General features: G+C 45.1%; 9 protein-coding genes across 9 annotated transcripts; 3 read left to right on the plus strand and 6 right to left on the minus strand.

Annotated features, from left to right (window-relative positions):
* Positions 1-481: 481 nt before the first annotated feature.
* VTP21DRAFT_465 (uncharacterized protein) lies at positions 482-1,974 on the minus strand (the record flags this gene model as incomplete). Its single annotated transcript, XM_069395084.1, has 5 exons — positions 482-927; positions 993-1,311; positions 1,383-1,407; positions 1,486-1,545; positions 1,634-1,974. 5 exons carry the CDS (start codon positions 1,972-1,974, stop codon positions 482-484), a joined length of 1,191 nt encoding a protein of 396 aa, XP_069256844.1.
* An 816-nt stretch (positions 1,975-2,790) lies between these two features.
* Positions 2,791-4,603, minus strand: VTP21DRAFT_466 (uncharacterized protein; the record flags this gene model as incomplete). The annotated part of the gene is made up of 7 exons (XM_069395095.1): positions 2,791-3,019; positions 3,083-3,345; positions 3,398-3,907; positions 3,973-4,051; positions 4,119-4,166; positions 4,256-4,294; positions 4,371-4,603. 7 exons carry the CDS (start codon positions 4,601-4,603, stop codon positions 2,791-2,793), a joined length of 1,401 nt encoding a protein of 466 aa, XP_069256845.1.
* Positions 4,604-5,403: 800 nt separating this feature from the next.
* On the minus strand, positions 5,404-6,982 carry VTP21DRAFT_467 (uncharacterized protein; the record flags this gene model as incomplete). Its single annotated transcript, XM_069395106.1, has 3 exons — positions 5,404-5,565; positions 5,644-5,817; positions 5,888-6,982. 3 exons carry the CDS (start codon positions 6,980-6,982, stop codon positions 5,404-5,406), a joined length of 1,431 nt encoding a protein of 476 aa, XP_069256846.1.
* Positions 6,983-7,541: 559 nt separating this feature from the next.
* Positions 7,542-8,493, minus strand: VTP21DRAFT_468 (uncharacterized protein; the record flags this gene model as incomplete). The annotated part of the gene is made up of 4 exons (XM_069395117.1): positions 7,542-7,844; positions 7,918-8,049; positions 8,115-8,310; positions 8,378-8,493. The coding sequence occupies 4 exons, from the start codon at positions 8,491-8,493 to the stop codon at positions 7,542-7,544; spliced, it is 747 nt and encodes a 248-aa protein (XP_069256847.1).
* Positions 8,494-8,810: 317 nt separating this feature from the next.
* VTP21DRAFT_469 (uncharacterized protein) lies at positions 8,811-10,978 on the minus strand (the record flags this gene model as incomplete). The annotated part of the gene is made up of 6 exons (XM_069395128.1): positions 8,811-8,875; positions 8,940-9,146; positions 9,207-9,257; positions 9,328-10,348; positions 10,421-10,794; positions 10,894-10,978. The coding sequence occupies 6 exons, from the start codon at positions 10,976-10,978 to the stop codon at positions 8,811-8,813; spliced, it is 1,803 nt and encodes a 600-aa protein (XP_069256848.1).
* Positions 10,979-11,155: 177 nt separating this feature from the next.
* Positions 11,156-12,979, minus strand: VTP21DRAFT_470 (uncharacterized protein; the record flags this gene model as incomplete). The annotated part of the gene is made up of 9 exons (XM_069395140.1): positions 11,156-11,328; positions 11,402-11,548; positions 11,616-11,697; positions 11,757-11,827; positions 11,895-12,056; positions 12,119-12,307; positions 12,373-12,498; positions 12,560-12,662; positions 12,776-12,979. 9 exons carry the CDS (start codon positions 12,977-12,979, stop codon positions 11,156-11,158), a joined length of 1,257 nt encoding a protein of 418 aa, XP_069256849.1.
* Positions 12,980-13,150: 171 nt separating this feature from the next.
* Positions 13,151-15,387, plus strand: VTP21DRAFT_471 (uncharacterized protein; the record flags this gene model as incomplete). The annotated part of the gene is made up of 8 exons (XM_069395151.1): positions 13,151-13,276; positions 13,346-13,433; positions 13,505-13,827; positions 13,900-13,979; positions 14,053-14,171; positions 14,235-14,456; positions 14,527-14,800; positions 14,868-15,387. 8 exons carry the CDS (start codon positions 13,151-13,153, stop codon positions 15,385-15,387), a joined length of 1,752 nt encoding a protein of 583 aa, XP_069256850.1.
* A 335-nt stretch (positions 15,388-15,722) lies between these two features.
* Positions 15,723-16,061, plus strand: VTP21DRAFT_472 (uncharacterized protein; the record flags this gene model as incomplete). The annotated part of the gene is made up of 1 exon (XM_069395162.1): positions 15,723-16,061. The coding sequence occupies one exon, from the start codon at positions 15,723-15,725 to the stop codon at positions 16,059-16,061; it is 339 nt and encodes a 112-aa protein (XP_069256851.1).
* A 395-nt stretch (positions 16,062-16,456) lies between these two features.
* VTP21DRAFT_473 (uncharacterized protein) lies at positions 16,457-17,340 on the plus strand (the record flags this gene model as incomplete). The annotated part of the gene is made up of 3 exons (XM_069395173.1): positions 16,457-16,674; positions 16,743-16,932; positions 17,020-17,340. 3 exons carry the CDS (start codon positions 16,457-16,459, stop codon positions 17,338-17,340), a joined length of 729 nt encoding a protein of 242 aa, XP_069256852.1.
* Between the last annotated feature and the right edge of the window lie 420 nt (positions 17,341-17,760).

Below are 17,760 nucleotides of genomic sequence, written 5' to 3' on the forward strand. Positions count from 1 at the left end.
ATTCTTGTTCTCCCTTTGTCTTATTATACTCTATATTGTTATTTTCTCTCCCTCCCCTTCCCCCTTCAACTCATCTTCCTCCTCCTTTTTTTTATACATATATAAAGAATGATGTTTACTATTTCTTGCTTAATATTTTTTTCTTAGCAATCTTCATACCCTTCATTTTCCTTTCTCGCCTCCCCTTTATTTTTTTTTTTTTGAGATGTCTTTGAATGTAATGTTGAGGTTGGTGCCCAAGTATGTTCAAACTTCTTTCTATTTCTGTTAATTTTTCAATTGCAATGTGTCAAAAAATATAAACTGTGTCAACACGCCTATTGATCCAAACAAATTCAAGCTAACCCAATTATTCTGATATTTCGGGCTGAATTGCTAACCCCAATATCTACAAAGTCAAAGAAACAGAAATAATAAACAGGTGAGCTGAATACAAGCACAAATTTTTACAAAATAAATAATAGTGTAAATAATAAGCCCATCATTCCATGGAATTATCTTTGATATATGATGGAAATGCTGGAACATCTGTGTCGTGGTCATTATCCAAGTCTTCTGTCGTCACTTCTAGCTTGGCATCTTTGTCTTGCTTCTCCTCGTTTTCAGCCTCACCCCCAGGCTTGCGGCCATACACGCTATAGAAACACAAATTTGTTTTCTTCTCTTCCACATCCCTTCTTACATCGTCTAGCAACTCTGCAAACTCTTTCCTATTCATTCCCATGACTGTGGACAACCATGGGCCAAGCGATTCGGCCGCGCTCATCACAATATCGTTTACAAGTGCGCCAAGCCGTCCCTGCGAAGGATACATTGGAACTGTAAGTCGATGTGTCTTGATCTCAGTAAAACCTGCGTTTTTAAGCAACTTTGAAAGTTGAAGGGCAATACGAGACTCCATTCCACGCGCCTTTAAAGAAAACCTTACTACATAAACAGGATGCGTAATTGTAGAGGAAGAGGATGTCAGATACAGTGGCTTCAATACTTACACCCCTCAACCAGGCGTAGATGCGGGGGGCCTATGGGGGAGGCCCATATGTCCAACTCACACAGCTCCACCCATCCACCAGGTTTGAGTATCCGATACATCTCCTGCAGCAGGCCCGGCCACTCGCTGTATTGATACGATAAAACCGCAAGGCGCTGGTAGACAAAGTAGAAATCATTATCGGGGAAAGGAAGTGGTTTCTCTAGCGCATTCTGAATCATTAATTGAAGATTAGACGGCAATTCTAGTTCAAAAGGGAACGTCGCGTCCGTGATGTCGATGCCTATAAATTTGGAGCGTGGATATTCGCTAGCCATTTCCTACTCGAAGGGGAATCAAGAGATCAGAACCACAGAAAAAGTATGGAACACAAAATTAGGAAACCGTATACCATTGTCCACGAAGATGTGCCACAGCTGCAATAAAAGTTTAAGGTTAGATTTAATTTAATCATCTTTCCCATCTAATTTTTAGGCATCAAGTATATAAATTACCCAACATCCAAACACCTCTCGCCTCGACATAATCCCCTCTGAACCGGCGCCATATGTTTACTGTTGAAAAGGCAGAATTACAAACCGATTTCTCTCATTAAGCTGCCAGTCAAAATTAGCAAAGAAAAAAAAATCAACGGATACTAACGATTGAAATGCCCATGTCAACATCATTTGCTCCTTCTCCAGCCTCTCTACCTCTTTCTCGTCTAGTGGCAATCTATACTGGAGTCCCTTCATATCCATGTACCGTCTCCCCTCGATCCATTTGAAGGAACCTACGGGGTTCAAAGTGACCCTGCTTTTTGTGGAACTCCTCCCTGAACTGCCTGAAGCAGATTGCTCATTCGAAGAGTCGTCTAGAGTAAAGATTTTTTCTGGTTGGCATGCCTTTGTCCCACTCTTCTTGTTTGCCAGACTGGACTTTACTCGAGTTGTGGAAGCTGTATTGGGATTTGGGGAAGAGCAACTAGGGTGGGTGTTTCCCATTATGAAGGTTTAAGAGGTTCTGGCAGTAACAGTTGCATTAAACTGCAAACACAAAGAACTTTTGTACAAGGGAGAAGGGGAAAGGGAAATATACTTAAATATGAAGAAGGGGTGGAAATAACTGCTTTATATCAATCCACCCGGAAAAAAAAATTTAAGTCTCACTTGTAGAACCTGGAAGTCTGCCTCTGAGTTATCGAAAGGCGGTTGGATTCAATACCTTGTGGCTAATATAAAACAAGAGCATGGCTCAAGCGATTTGGAAATTTGTTTCTTGATACTCACCAACAGCCAACTATCGAGCATCTTGTTATAATCCAGGAATGCCCACGTTCATTGTTTTGCATATATTACCAAAATATTAATTCGCCTCAATCACTACTTTAATTATTGCTCTATTATCAAAAACAATTCTAAACTCTAGTTGCTACAGAAATATCAAATAACATCCTATCGTTAGAGCCTCGATGGCCTTAATGTGTTTTTAGGAACCTCAACCCATGCCTAGGTACACTCTCGTTTTAATAAATCAATCTTTTTCTATTTCGTTTATATTGGTAATTAGAATCAGTATGAATTGTTCATGCGCGTTGATTAAAATTCTGCGCACTCTGCATGAGCATGCTAGCCAAAAATAAAAATTGATAACAAGATATGTAATCTCTCATAGAAATGTAGAGATGAGCTCATCATTAAAGATGCAATATATTAAATAGCGCTATTATAATAAAGATATAAGAAATAAACGGGAGAAAGTAAGCGATCTTATTGAGAGTCCTTGAACAATAAATATGAATGACTATAGTCTGATGTGCATTAGATTTGTGCGGGGGACTTTCCGTTGAACAGCACTTCTTTGCCTGCAGCCGTCAGTTCAACCCGTCCGTCCCGGAACGGCAATTGGAAGAATAGGGGCTGGTGAACTTCATTGCGCTCTTTGAGCTCTGCCGCTTTTTTACGCTGTCGCTCTTCAAGCATAACTTTGGCTTGAGTGGCCAAATTATATTCACGTGCAAATATGTGAGAAGTAACTTCTTTCCAGACCCTACAAAGGAAAGGAATTCAGAAAATTGGTTGAGGAGTGCTTTTATATTTTGTTTTCCTTTACCGTCGAGATTCTAGGTGTCCCTGTTCTTCAATTGGACGCACAATCTTTGGAACCGGATAGAGTATGCTCAAATCCACTAATAACCTACGGTCACCGTCGCAAGTCGTCACCCAAACCTTTTCATGCCAACTGCCGTCTATTGTTGCAACGACGCGATCGTCGGGGACTTGCTTTAATTTCCGGATGTTCACCTCGGTCTCATTCGAGGGGTCATATCGGAAGACTAATCCTTCAACAAGGAACTTGGGTTTGCCAAATAGCCTCTACAAAGCGGAATAAGTAAGTGGATTCAGTCGATGGATGGTCAGAACTTACCTCTTCCTTGTACTCCACAATGGCCTTAAGCCCTGTTTTAGCACATGAAATTACAACCGTATCTCCCATTGTAATGTACAACGAACTCTTGAACCACCCGTGGACATACCCAATCGGATGTGTGCAGTGATATTCCTCCTCGTCTCGCTTCGTCAATCTTATAAAGAGTCCTTTGTTGTGCTCACCCGCGCCCACGCGCACCGTTCCGGCCGTCACGACAAACTGAGTGGCAATCTGGTCAATCCCATGCACCAGGATGCCCTTCTCCTCACACCAGTATGCATAGCCGCTCACAGGCGGATGATGTGAAGTTTGTTCTATTATGCATGTGAAGTTGTGTCTAGGAGCGGTTGCTTCCTCCGCTTCACTATATGATAGGCTTTGATCAGACACATGCGCAAGCTTGATATATTCCCCCGTGGAAGAGTCAAGTTGCGCACTTGGAACTTCCCAAGTGCAGTGAAATTGCTCTCCAAGAATAGAATTGTACGGTTTGAAAAGTCTCCCTTTCTACAGCATTAGGAGAAAACGGTAAAAATAAAAATCTGAAGCTAATCAAGTCTACCGGTAATTACCACAAATTTAAGATCTTTGGAAAAGTTAAATCGTATAGTCGCAAGCATCCGTTCTAGCGGATCATCAGAATCACCGATGCTATTTTAGAAAAGAAAAGTTTCGGATCAATTTATGTCAAATCTATAGGACTTTAAGGGAAACCTACATAGCCGCAAAATCGGGTCTATCAAGATAGGTCCAATATTCTAGATTTCTATCATGTAAACAAAGAAATGATCGTTTAGCAATGGGTAATCTTGAGTGGCTGTATGGCTCTGAATATTTAAAAATAAAACAAACTACCCTATAGGTTCTAATAGTTGCGAGGGCAAAGACATTCTCCTAAAAATGATAAAAAAAAAATAAAGATAATTTTTTGAGAAATTAGCAAAATTCTAGAGAGAGGGGAAATATTTACACTGAAGCAAGATCTTTCACTCCAATAAAATTCTTCAGCAGACCAATCGCGATCTTCACTTTGCTCTCCTTCGGTTCTGTCTCGTGGGGAGAACGAATGGCACGTATAGCATTCTCCTGAATTGCGATATCGAGAGGGGAATATTCACTTGAAAAGTATTTAGAAGAGGAAGGCGGGAAGTCAACACCAGAGTCAGCATTGGAAGCGGTGGAAGGATTGCGTGGGGGCGACATCGTAATAAGAGAGTAATGGGAGAATTAGCGAAAAAAAATGATGTGCAGGAGAAGGAGAATGGAGATAAATCGCTCAAATGATAAAACGGAGGAGCGTGTTCTTAATCGCCGGAAGGACGCTTGTTTACTCCTTGGGCAGTAATGATGAAGAACACGGAATTTCTTGAAGTAGCAAGAAAGGAGGTTGGTGCAGAGGAGAGAAACCGTTTCGAGAAAAAGAATAAGTCCTGTACCTGAAAATAGGAAGGCGGTCACGGCATGTGAATTTCGATGTCCGAAAATTCCCCCCACTCAGAAGGCAGGGCTCCCTTCACGTTGATGAGGTAAAGGAGAAAGCAATTCTTGAACGCATTCTGTATACTTTCTCGTGAGATAGCATGCGCTCACGCGCCACGGTGCCTGCAGAGCTTAAATGAGGATCAGCTGCGGTAAAGGCCTCGCCCGTCTCCAGTGCACCCGAGGCCCCAAAAATGAGTAGCACCGGAGATGAGAGTAGTCATAGCCCTCCACAGAATTCTGCAAAGCTCTGAAATTAAAACTAAACTAAAATAGGTAGAGGGCGGCCTGATGTCAGAAATTATCTAGAAGTCTGGGGCGCCAGGCTTAACCGGCTCTGTGTCAATCTATCAAAGATTTGAGGTTGTTTATAGGTTTGGGACTATCATCCATGTTTGCATTAGGAGAGGACTGTTCCGTAAAAGAAAAAATAAACAATATATCATCATCTAATAAGAACAAGCAAAAAAAAAAAAAGAAATGTCATATTCTATAAAAAGATTGCAGAGCAAAAACGGGCCCCCCTAATTCTTTCTAGTCAATACATTCTCAGCAAGCTGAACCAGTGCTGTGCGCGCATCTGACGGTGGAAGCTGCATCACAGCCTCGATGGCGCGATTGCAGTGCAAGGCCGCGAGCTTTCTTGTCTGCTCAATACCATTGCTTAGCATGACATATTCTCTTGCCTAAAATAGGTATTGAACAGCGTTAGTATAAGGAGAATCGGGAGTGCTGTTCTTTCATCAATCTTATGTTTATAATACCTTCTCAACATCCCCCTCTTTCTCGAAGTTTCGTTTGATCATAACCTCCAGCTCAGGGAACTCCTCCCACGCATACAAAACAGGTGCTGTCGCAATGCCGAGCTGCAAATCGGCATTCACCGGCTTTCCAAACTCATCGGCCGAACTAACAAAATCAAGCACATCATCCACCAACTAAAGAAAAAGAAAAGAGGGTTAGAGATACATCGCACACGATCGAAACGGTACGTCGTATTGTCCTGACCTGAAAAGCAATCCCAACGTTTCTGCCATAGGTGTATGCAACCTCGGCGATCTCCTGTGTCGACCCCCCTAGAACGGTGGCAGCGTGACAGCTCTTTGCAATCAAACTTGCTGTTTTCATGTAGTTCTTCTTCATATAGTGCTCAAATGTCGAATCTCCGCCCGCTTCACCATCAGAACCAGTATTCTTCAACTGCATGAACTCCCCCTCCACCAAGTTTGCTATCACGGTTGCAAGCAACTCTGTCACTTCTGGATGCCGTAGCCGAGCAAGTGCTAAGGAGGCGCGCGCCAGGAGAAAATCACCCGCAAGAATGGCCATTTTGTTGCCAAACTTCATGTTGGCCGAGGCTATTTTACGCCGTGTCTCCGCATTATCGATGACATCGTCATGAAGAAGCGACGCAGTGTGGATCATTTCTGTGATCTCGGCAAGCCGGCGTTGACTTGGGAGAATTGTACAGCCGTCGGGGCGAACGGACGGGGTGTACGAGTTTGCATCTGTTGAGATAGGCGTGCTCTGGTCGTTCTGTTGAGTTAGGATGGCTGAAATCGGGGTATCGATGATGCGAAAGTCCTCGGTTGGCGCCACTTGGTAGGCTTTGGGAGCAATGCTCGTAGCCTGTGACATGAGCAGAACAAGAAGAGGCCGGATCCTTTTCCCGTCGGCATTAAAATAATACTTGCTCAACGTATTAAGGACAGGGTGCCCGCTCCCTAGCAGTTTTATGACATTTGTCTTCAGATCCTCCATATCCTTGCCCACGATCTGTAGTGGATTCACTCGAGCAACCTCGCCTTCCGGATATAGTATCGATTCCGCATCGCGTACAGCCTGTGCCCACGAACGCGACTGCCCTGTATTTGTAAGGTTGCGCGTTGGAGGTTGGGTATTGGACTGGGAGAGGGCCGAAATGGGAAGCCAAGATTGTAGCCGCTGAGATGCACGTTCAAGTGCCTGCGTGATAAAGTGGGAGGACGATGTGGATATATTATGAGATTTCGAATGCTGCCATCGCCTAGTGCCAACAGTCCGTACGGTATTGTAAAGTGCGTGGTATCGTATAGACCTGGTTGAAGCGGCTAGTGTTGCCATGCGTTACGCAGTGTGCTTTCAAAATGTTTAATAATAGAACGGGCGAAATATGTACAATTACAATGGTGGATACTGGTATTTCCCTTGCCAATGCTGTCAAATTAAAGAAGAGAATCCCCTTCTAAAATTCTATTTAATAATTGTTTTACTTCGAGTTTGCCAGGGACATTATCGTCGATAAAAAAATAAAAAATCTGCGCCACAAATTCACATTAGATAATCCCGATGGTATTTATCCAGAACTCCTTTCCGACAGAATATAAGGTAGTTTAATGATAGGAAAAGGTGGAGTAGGAAAAAACAAAGGAAAGAAAATGCTCAAAATACCAGGAGAAAGAAATTGTTTTATATCGCAGAGGAAGCCATTATTCGGGCGTAAACAAAAGAGAGATATGCGTAAAAGAAACTTGAGAAAGAGAAAAGTATGGGAAATCGAGAAGTTTATACCTATATCTTTTCTAAATAATAGAACACGCGCAAGAACTGTAATATTGCTACACATCTAGCAGAGTGCCGGCAACTCAAGGGGACATCGCAGCCCGCCACAAAGCCGTCTGCACTATGTCGTACTTCCAATGTCCTCCTTGGATTCTAGATGAAGCTCGCCCGTCGAAAAATCGCGGATTTTCGGGTACATCACCTTGCGCTCATCCAGCTGAGCCTCACACCAGTGTAACATCTTGATCATGTTAGGTAGCTTTGGCTCTTTCTCCTGACTCTGCGCAACAAGTATCGCCGCGTTCAACTCACTGGCTGTGCGTTGGCGGTGCGCAGCACCAAGGAGATTAGAAACCGGGGAGGATGAGTTATTATCGAAGATCAGCAGAGCCATAGTTCGTTCTAATTCTTCAAGGAACTCAGGCTACAGGGTTGAAAGTTTTCATCCAATTTAGCAACATTGATAATGGGATATAAACTCAAGAAAAATAACCCACATTCTCTTCCCCTCGTGGAGCAAGTTCTTCTTGCGCAAACTCCAGAGCCTCTGTAATCTGTCCTTTTCGAATTTTCTCAATCAATAGCTGCTGCTTCAGATGGAAATAGAGCTTTGGATTGGTATCCAGAATCTAAAAGATAACAGCAATTAGCATGCGATGATATGCAGCAGACAGACTCTAGCTGGATATCAAACCTCAGGATCTAGATCATTGACCTTCTCGATGGCCTCCTCAATGTTGCCAGAATATACTGCATTGCGGATTTCTGTACGCTCTTGCACTGATCGGAGATCAATCTGTGGTTCTAGCCCGCTTTCAGCAGAGAATTTCTCGGCTGCATCTTTGTATCCTTCTATTAACAGATAGTTCATGACCAGGCGATCGAGGTCCCTGCATCAGAAACAAAGCGATTAATTATGGAGAGTTAAAGGCGAAATCAAGGCGAGGGATAACGTACTGCTTATTCAATTCGATCTCACCCAATTTTTTCTCCCACTCCTCTAATGAGTAGATCTTCTTTGTTTGATTGGTAGCGGTGGTCTGCCAGTAGACGCAATAGGCTTCGTCAATCATAATAATTATTTATAATTTTCACCACAAGGCTTACCATTTCTATTGCATCAAGATTAGAATCTTTCCTAGGGGGGGAAAGGAAGAGGTAGTAGGCCAAAGGTGGGGGGATCACGCGTATGATAAAAAATCAAGAAAAAGCCACATGAACAGTTGTATTTCTGAAATAGCAAAAGGGAAAAATTCCGCAGTGGAAAGAGCAAGAAAAAAGTGTCCAAATACAAAAATCGATAGAAAAGTTTAAAAACAAGTTCAAAAGATTATATATATATAATTACAAATATTTCAGAGTTTCTGCACGTAAAGTGTATATAAAGGATTTAAATCAGAAGATAGTCCGCGGCCCACTCAATTAGGGTCAACAGCGCGGCTCTCATCTTCTCGGCTAACATATGGATGATGATTAGTATTATTGCTTCGAATCCACCCCGGCAAATCCTCCCGCTTACCTCTTATCTGACTTCCTGTCCTTGGCCCTATCGCTAGGTCGATTTCCGCACCCCGGGCCTCAGGGTGCTCTCTAAGGTATTCATTACGCGCCCTCTCGGCCGCCTCGGCAACCAGCTTGCTCTCGTCCTCTACCTTGTAGAGATCACACTTGGAACACTTGTTGCACTTCTGGCCAGGAATTGGCCGGAAATGGTCGCAGAAATGCCCTATACCATTTTACGTGTTATTCAAGGAATGCAATGAAAATAGTGCGATTCGATAGCTACCATAGCCTTCTTGTCGTATGTTCTTCCGACAAATATAGCACATTATATAGCCTATATATGAAATACAAGATGAGTGGACCACTGCGACTAAAACACAACCCTGTCTTCTACGGGCACATACCACACCGGCACACCATCTTGTTGCAACCATCTGACTTCTGAAATGACACGTGACACTTGGGGCACGTTCGCTTCACTGCATCGGCCATGGCCCGCTCCACATACAACCGCAAACCATCCTGCTCCTTCTCATAGCATTTGTGTAGGGGCCGGCACTCTGCCCCACACTTTAAGCACGTCAACTTTCCACAATCCGGATTCCGACAAGTAAACACGTAGCCCCGTCGCTTTTGCCTTACCCGGTTTATTGCCCGGCGAAATTCTTCCCGCCAGTTCCATTCCATGCCAAAAATCGAGACAAACACCAAGAAGAGCACGGTTTGAATGAGCAACAATCCGCTCACCATGATGATCCAAAACGCAATAAATCCAGTCACCGCGAGCAGCAGCGCGCGGCCCAGGCGGAGTGACTGCAAGGGATCGAAGTTATCGTCCGCCTCGCAGTATATGCAAAAGGCGCATTGCACAATCGCTAGCCCAGAGTGCTTCATCTCCTCTTCCACGAGGGAGTTAGTGTAGGCCTTGAACATATCCGGGAGGAGGACCTTCTCTAGTTCGCTCATAGGAATGCACGCCTCGCACCCATCGCCCTCCACGCACTTCACCGGACGCCCACGCAGGGTGCCCTGCCCAAAAATGCCCTCCGACACAAGGTTTCGAATGCAACCGACGCAGAAGAGATGCCCCTCCGCGCAGAAGGTCATATCTTCAAACGGAAAGTCCCCGAAACAGCATCTACATTCAATGAGCTGTGAGTGTGCCTGATATTCGTCCAGGTTGAGCTGCCGTGCAAACTCGAGGTCCGCAGCGGCTAAACGGGTGCGCTCCTGCTCGCGAAGAATATCAACCTGCATCAATAGCTCGGGCGTCCACATCTCGCACACTTCCTGGTGCTTGCGCCGCATGAAGTTGAGAAAAGGAGACCACCAATAATTATGCGAGAGTTCAGAGAGTTTGGCATGGCTTCTGAGATAATCAAAATTGTTTTCCGCCATGACGGCTCTAATCGTCGATTTCCAAGTCTGAAGTCCATGAGAGCATAGGAGGAGAAGATCAGTCAGTGTCTATAAATTAAAAAGTAGAATCCGTCTCACATTGGGGAAGTCATTATACAAACGGTGCCGTGCCCCTTTTTCATATTCTGGGCTTCTGAAATATTCCCATTCCTCAATAACGCCGGTTCTCAACCTTGTGGGAAGTCTTCTTTGCTTTTCTAATAAGATTTCGACGGTTTGGTGGAGGTGACTATGCGGGAATAGACTCACGAGCTCTCGTAAATAAGTGATGTCACAATCGGGGAATAGCTCTGTTGCAAGGCGTTCTAAGTGTGAATTAAGCGCCATGGTTGGGGTTGCATTGGCTGGAATGCGTGGGTACTCGCCGTAATTAAGATTACAGATCTTCTCTGCAACTCGCGAGACATGATTATCATTATAAAATCCAATACAGTGTTCGAGGTATCTAGGATCTGTATTAATTCGAACAAGGTTAGATGAATTTTAGTATTTCCCAGGTTGTAACCAAACCAGGAATTTATATGGCTGGAACATGACACATCAAAACTTACCACAATCAGGAAAAAGAGTCAGCAATTCCTTCACTAGATGATTCTGCGATTTGGACATTGATGAATTCTCTAGTAGCCGCATCATGTTGCTCGCAATTCAAAGTCCTGTAAAACTAATCAAGTTTAAAACCCCACTTATTCAAATGTCTTAACCCTCCAGGTTAGGTTACGGCAAGAGAAAATTTGGGCCATTTCATTCAAACATTCTTGACGGAAATAGCATTGAAAGTAGTAGAAGGGGTGTATATTTATATAATCAGATCTACAGTTCACACAGCGCTAATACATGCCTTATCCCAAGAGCCACATCATGCACGCATACCTCCTTTTCCTCTTGAAACCTCACAAGTCTTGGCACAAAAGCATGGTCTGTTCCCCCATGTCCTAATCGACCACTCCAGCCGCCCAAACCCCAGGTGAACAGCTGCCCTGCTTCTGTATTATATATTGGATACAATTTGTGAGTGAACACTGTCACCAGATAATACAACTCGAACAGAATGCTAACCTGTAATAGCTGCAGCGTAATCGGTAGTGGCGTATATTTTCACCACCCTGTCCTCAATACCCTTGACCAAGGTTGGCTTCAGCGTTTCTATCACTTCATCGCCCAGCCCCAGTGCTCCATACCCGCATGTGTAAATCCTTCCTTCATCTAATGGATATTCGCAAACAATTTAGCTTATAATTGAGAAAGTGGTATGTGCCCCAGTAAATATTACCGGTTAAAACCAGTGAGAAAGGACCGCCTGCTGCTACATCCAATATATTTTTTTCAAAATGAACTTTAACTGGCTCTAATATCTATGATTTCGCGGGTTAGCCGGTATCTGCTACTACTCTTTAATGCATGGTTATCCTACTCTATCTATTTTGCGTCCTAGCATGCATTGCCCATACTCAGAGTTTCCCCATGTCCACAGACTACCATCCTCTATTCAGTAATTATGCGTTTAATCGAAAGTTCATTAGAAAAGACAAAAGTGCCTCCACTATCATACCCATTAGACAAAAAGTAAAGTCTGTGGAAGATGTGAGCTTACGTACAGGTCTCCCATTCATGCCATACACCGGAGTCGGTGTATTTTTATCAGAAGTCGAGCCTGGACCCGTTCCTACCTGACCATCAGCGCCCCATCCCATTGCATATACGCAGTGATCATCTAATGAGTCAATAAAATATCAATCAACTTGAGTTGACCCCGAAAAATTATAAATCGAATACCGGTCAGTAGAACGGAATGGTCCAACCCACATGCCACGGCAACAACTTGCTTCCCACCGTCAACGGTGATAGGTGTACTGCTTTCACTGGCGACAGAGGTATCAGCTCCCTCAGGCAGATCGTACTTACTTCTTGAGCTTCCCAGTTGACCGTACATTTCACTACCAAAGCCAAACAGCTTCGTTTCTCCTAGTGTAGAGGTTACGCTCCAAACTTGTAATGCAAATGGTAATCAGGCTTAAGTGTAAACTAACCATTCTCCATCTTCGAGAGCACTAGAGAATGCTCTCTACCACAGGCCATATCCAGCACTCGAGCGTTCATCGGCAGGTTTTTTACAAAGCCCTCAGTTGGCCCTTGTTTTGATATATCCCCAATTCCTTTTGAGTAAGTAGAACTGATGAGTAATTAGTCTGACCATTCGGACATCGAATCGCATACCTAGTTGCCCCGAATTATTCAAACCACAACCATACACCACCGACTTTCCTTTGACTGACATGGCAATCAGAGAATGAGCCCAACCTGACGCAATGCGATGGAGCTTTTATATAAAAATTAACTTGGTAAGTTGCTAGGTATAGGAATCTAGTTTGTCTAGCAAGAATACGAAAAGGACTAGTCGCATAGAGAACATCAATGTCAAGACTCCCTTACCCGATGCGACCCTTCCTGCTCAAGCCCAGGAACTCTCAATTGTTTGGGTGTCCATATTACACCCTGACGCGCATTATGGCTTTGTACGGAGGGCAACCCGGTTATATCGCCCCAACCAAATAATTGCAACCGCTTGTTATACGCACCAGAAGTCGCAGAGCTGAAATGGCGGCAACTCAATAACCGGTATTGCATAGCTCTCATTCTTTGCCAAGGTAGCTCTAAAACCGTATTTATTGATTTAAGCAACCGGAGTTTCCATTCTATCGGTGGCAGTCACTCTACACGCCACCCCGCGTTTTTCGACTCTTAACCGTCAGAGCAGTGTCACTCTTAAGAGCCAGCCCATTTTCTTGTGAAACTTATCACCTCATAATGGCTCCCAGTTCCAGAGACAACGAGGGCACACCAACTAATCGTGATATGCAAGAACAAGCCGATGATCAAAACATCCAAGTAGAAAGCGAGTTCACAGAGGACGAATCTGATCCCGACTATATTGTATGTTTGTCATTAACAGAGCAGCTAGACCCCCTTTAGCAGCTATTGACTCTGTGAACCAACAATTAGGATGATGAACAGCAGAGTGAATCGGATGAAATGGACGAGGACGAGGATGAAGAAGCCGAGGAAGAAGCAAGTGACGAAGACGAAGGAAGTGCGTATCCTTAATTGATCCCTTTGCTGACTAATGTTTCCCATTTTAATTTTTGTTCCACCCGTTTAAAGACAGATATGGCCATCTTTCCGCCGCCATGGCCTATTTGCTAAATCACCTCGTGAACTACTCGCGCCCTGAGGTCCAGGAAGCCATTCTTAGTGAAATAGACAATAGCGATAGCAGGTTTTCCTCTCATGGCAGTGGCAATAGAAGTGAATCTTCACCCCAGGATTCAACAGCCAAGGGACGTGAGCTTATGAATTCAGGAGAATTTGGGATGCACAAATCGCATTCATTTCACGAAATTGGGAGTAAGCGGAATCATGTGGTGGGGAAACTGGCCATGAGAGAGCTGACGCATAGGAAATTCATGGCTAACTCCGTGGCACAGGTTCGTCTTATCTTCGCAATGCATTGGCCGCATCACAAGAAACCAGAAATCTTTACACATGTACCTTGATAGAGTTATGTGCCAAACTCGGATGGTAAAATCGTGGTACAATACCCCGCAAGAGTGTATTCCGGGCAGTTTTCGGAGGATGGGTAACTGCTCATCATAATTTTTTTTTTCGCAGTGGGACCCTTTCATATACTGACCCCATCCTACATCTCCAAGGACATTATACCACACGTGCTGCCAGGATCTTAAAGTTCATATCTATGATGCACATAACCCGTGGGATATGAAGAAAATCAAAACAATACCTGCCGGTATAGGGCGATGGACCATCACTGGTATGTTTGTTGTTTCTTTTCGGTTCTGTGCCGGCATTAATGTTCACGCATCACGGACCTTAGATTCCGCGTTATCGCCAAGTAATCGCTGGATGGCCTATTCATCCCTCATGCCCATCGTTCACTTAGTGACCACCGACCCGAACGACGACACCCACTATCGGCTCGATTTTTCCGACATCGACTTTAGCAATTTCAGCGTGTGGAGCCTCCGCTTTTCAAGTGACGGGCGAGAAATCATTGCTGGGACGAGTGTCAGCGAGGACGACAACCCGTGCACATTCAGTGAGTCACCCAAGTGGTTTAACGATAATGAGTGAGTAAAACAACTCAATTTTTCGTTGCCTTCCTCTAGTTTACGACCTTGAAGCACAGAAGGTTGTGCTGCGAGCAAACGGCCACGAGGATGATGTGAACGCGGTGTGCTTCGCGGATCCCTCCTCGAATGTGTTGTTGAGTGGGAGCGACGACACGATCATTCGAGTGTGGGATCGTCGGTCAATGGCGAACGGTGCCTCAGGATATCTGGTGGGCCACACGGAGGGGATCACCTATGTTTCATCGAAAGGAGATGGGCGGTACTGCTTGTCGAACGGTAAAGATCAATCCATGAAACTGTGGGATTTGAGGTAAGCTATCCATTTACTCTGCCACCCAAACGCAACCCTCATGCATATCTCGTTTTCCGTACCAAAGAATGCTGCTCTCTTCTAACCAGTTCCGCGAGCTCCCTCGTGTCGACTATCGAATCGATTTCGATTACCGCATACATGATTACCCTGCTCGCCGCGCCATGCGCCATAGCCACGATGTTTCGGTCATGACCTATCGCGGGCATAGTGTCCTCGAAACGCTCATCCGTTGCCATTTCTCCCCCGTTCACACAACCGGACAGCGCTACCTCTACACCGGGTCGGCAGACGGGTGCGTCAACATTTTCCACATCGATGGCCGCCTCATCCGCGTCCTAGATGTTCAAAAGGCGCTTGAGCGGCAATTGCCCCATGATGCGCAAAGAAGAAGGCATTACTATCATAGCTACGCATACAACTCGCATCTTCCCACCGTGAGGGATGCCAGCTGGCACCCGTATCTGCCCGTGCTGATGTCAGCGGCCTGGTCCAGTGTTGGTCCGAATGAGGGGCTTGTGTTACGACATGAGCATATGTTGGATGAGGAGGAGGAGGAGGAGGAGGAAGAGCAGCAGCAAGCATAGACCTCGGCTCTGTAATATTTTTGGTACTTAAAATCGCTCCTTCTTGGCACTGCTGCTTGTATTCTAGCATTTGGTGTTTGTTTGTAGTTTAACTCTGTCCCTAATGCCGAGTCGGCTTGAAATGTGAGGTATACACGACTCGGCATCTGGGTCTGGTCCATGCTTCTATATCTGTGTTTGAAATGGCCAGCCAAAATGTTCCCATGACGTTAGACCTGAGATCGAACGAGATATGAAAAAACGACCCCTTGTAACCTTCAGATGTCTGAAACTCGACAGAGAAGAGAAATATTGATATCTCCATCCAGCTCAAAAATTAAAAACAAGAGAACCCCATGAAAACCCGCCTTATCTTACCTTATATTTTTGCTGGGCTTGCAGCTCTATTCCGTCCGCCTGCAGAAAAGGCCCGGTGCGTGGATATTTTACCAGCCAATATTAAAAAGAAAAGACGCAGCTCCCATCGAATCCGTAGTCACTGGCCCATAGCGCCTGTGAAAGCGGGCCTATCCGGTCCCCAGCCGGGAGGCAGCATGAGAGATTGCAGCACGCGCAATAGAAACTCGGGGGGTGACGAATTTTGCGTGGCCACTTCATCGCAAAAAAATGGCCGGATATCGGTGTCGGATCAGGTTAAATTGCCAGGTGGAATAGCCGAGGCCTCTAAGCATTGACTTTAATGGAAGATCGAGCGGCTTAAAGAGGTATTGAACTGGTTTCATAGGCGAGACTCGGCCGAGGGCGTTTGAAAAACGGAGGAGAAAACTCCCATCGTCTTGCGCGTGCAAACGATTGCGGTGAAGATGCCTGTTATCAGGCCTCGGCCACACGCAGTGGAGGGGAGAAGGGATGATCCCGTCAAAACTATAACAAACAGCCAACCCCCGAAAAAGAGGATCTTCCTAGTTTCTTGCAAAGTGCTTCTTTTTTGATAGGAGAGGGTCGAAGGCTCGAGGGCCCGAGCAATTATTTGTCTGAGTTTCAATCGATGAGTTCATTAATAGAACCCTGGCAGGGCTAGCTTTCAACCTCCCTCTTCCCCACCATAGCCTGTTCCATGCTCTCCATCATGAATCAGGGTGCTCTTCAACCGCGACCAATGGCTGCCGCTTTGAGTCGCTGCGGCTACGACTGCTCCTACACAGACTCCTCCAGTTGCACGTCAAGAGCCTCTACGCCCGTACCGGGTGAGGAGGAGCCGCCCGCGAACCACAGGGGGGGTAGGCGGTTAAAGGCGGCAAGGAAGCAAGTCGCATACGTGGTGAATGGGGTCAACATTCTGAACAGGTACTTTCCCCCTTTTTACTGCATATTGTATTTGGAGATGACCAAAATGGGATTAACTGTGCGAGTAGAAATGAAATCGACTCCAAGACCACCATGGAGCGCATCATACGGCGACGCGAATGCCATAATAATGTCGAACGGCGGAGAAGAGACAACATCAATCAGCTTATCACCGAGATTGGCGAGCTGATTCCCGCGCCGAACCAAGATAAGCGCAACAAGGGGGCAATACTTGGGCTGGCTGTCGAGTATATTCGCGTAAGCCAACGAGTCCTTTTATCGCATGGGCCGCTGGCAAGACCACGGTGTTCTAACCAAGCACTTTACCCTTCACACTCACAATAGGAACTGCAGCAGATAAACCAGGCCCTCCTTACCACCTACAAACAACAGCAGCGCCAGCGCAAGCAATCGCTGGCCCCTTATACTGCCCCACGAACTTCCGCCACCCTCTCGCCCGCGCTCGTTTTCGAACAGTCCAAACTCGCCCCCATCCCCGAACTCGGCCCACCCCATTCTATACATCAAGATATCAGGAGAGAGCATTACTCCATGTGTGGCCCCGCCCACAGCCAGATAGCCTCTGCCCTCCATCCCCTTACCGCAGAGTCAGGGTCGCTTTTTCCTCAATCCCTTGCCAAGGATACACCGCCTGAGCTACTCTGAATAGACAGTCCTATAGAAACCTTATCCACTCCCGAAATCACCTGGCCCCAAAAGCGTGTATATACATGCATATATATATGTATACATCAAAAATGACATCTCCGGCCAATTCATCCTCACCGCATGCTAGACATTTTCTCGCCCTCCTTGATTTCTCCCCTCACCATCCAAAAAAAAAGGCATTTTCTTTTCCCTATCCCTTTTTTTTTAAAAAAAAAATACGTAGCATTGCATTATAAGTAAAGGTGGTTTATATAATAAAAAAAACACTAAAGAAAAAAAAAAAAGAAAAACAACAAAGAATTAGATTTACTTTTACAAGTTGAATGAATAGTATTTTTTAATAAAAAAGAAGAGCCCAAAAAAATGGCATAGTAAATTCTACAAGAAAAATAAACAAGCAAGGGGGTCGTAGGAAAT

The sequence above is a fragment of the Calcarisporiella thermophila genome (assembly GCF_041956535.1).
Source record: "Calcarisporiella thermophila strain CBS 279.70 unplaced genomic scaffold VTP21scaffold_1, whole genome shotgun sequence".
In the NCBI taxonomy this organism is placed as follows: domain Eukaryota; kingdom Fungi; phylum Calcarisporiellomycota; class Calcarisporiellomycetes; order Calcarisporiellales; family Calcarisporiellaceae; genus Calcarisporiella; species Calcarisporiella thermophila.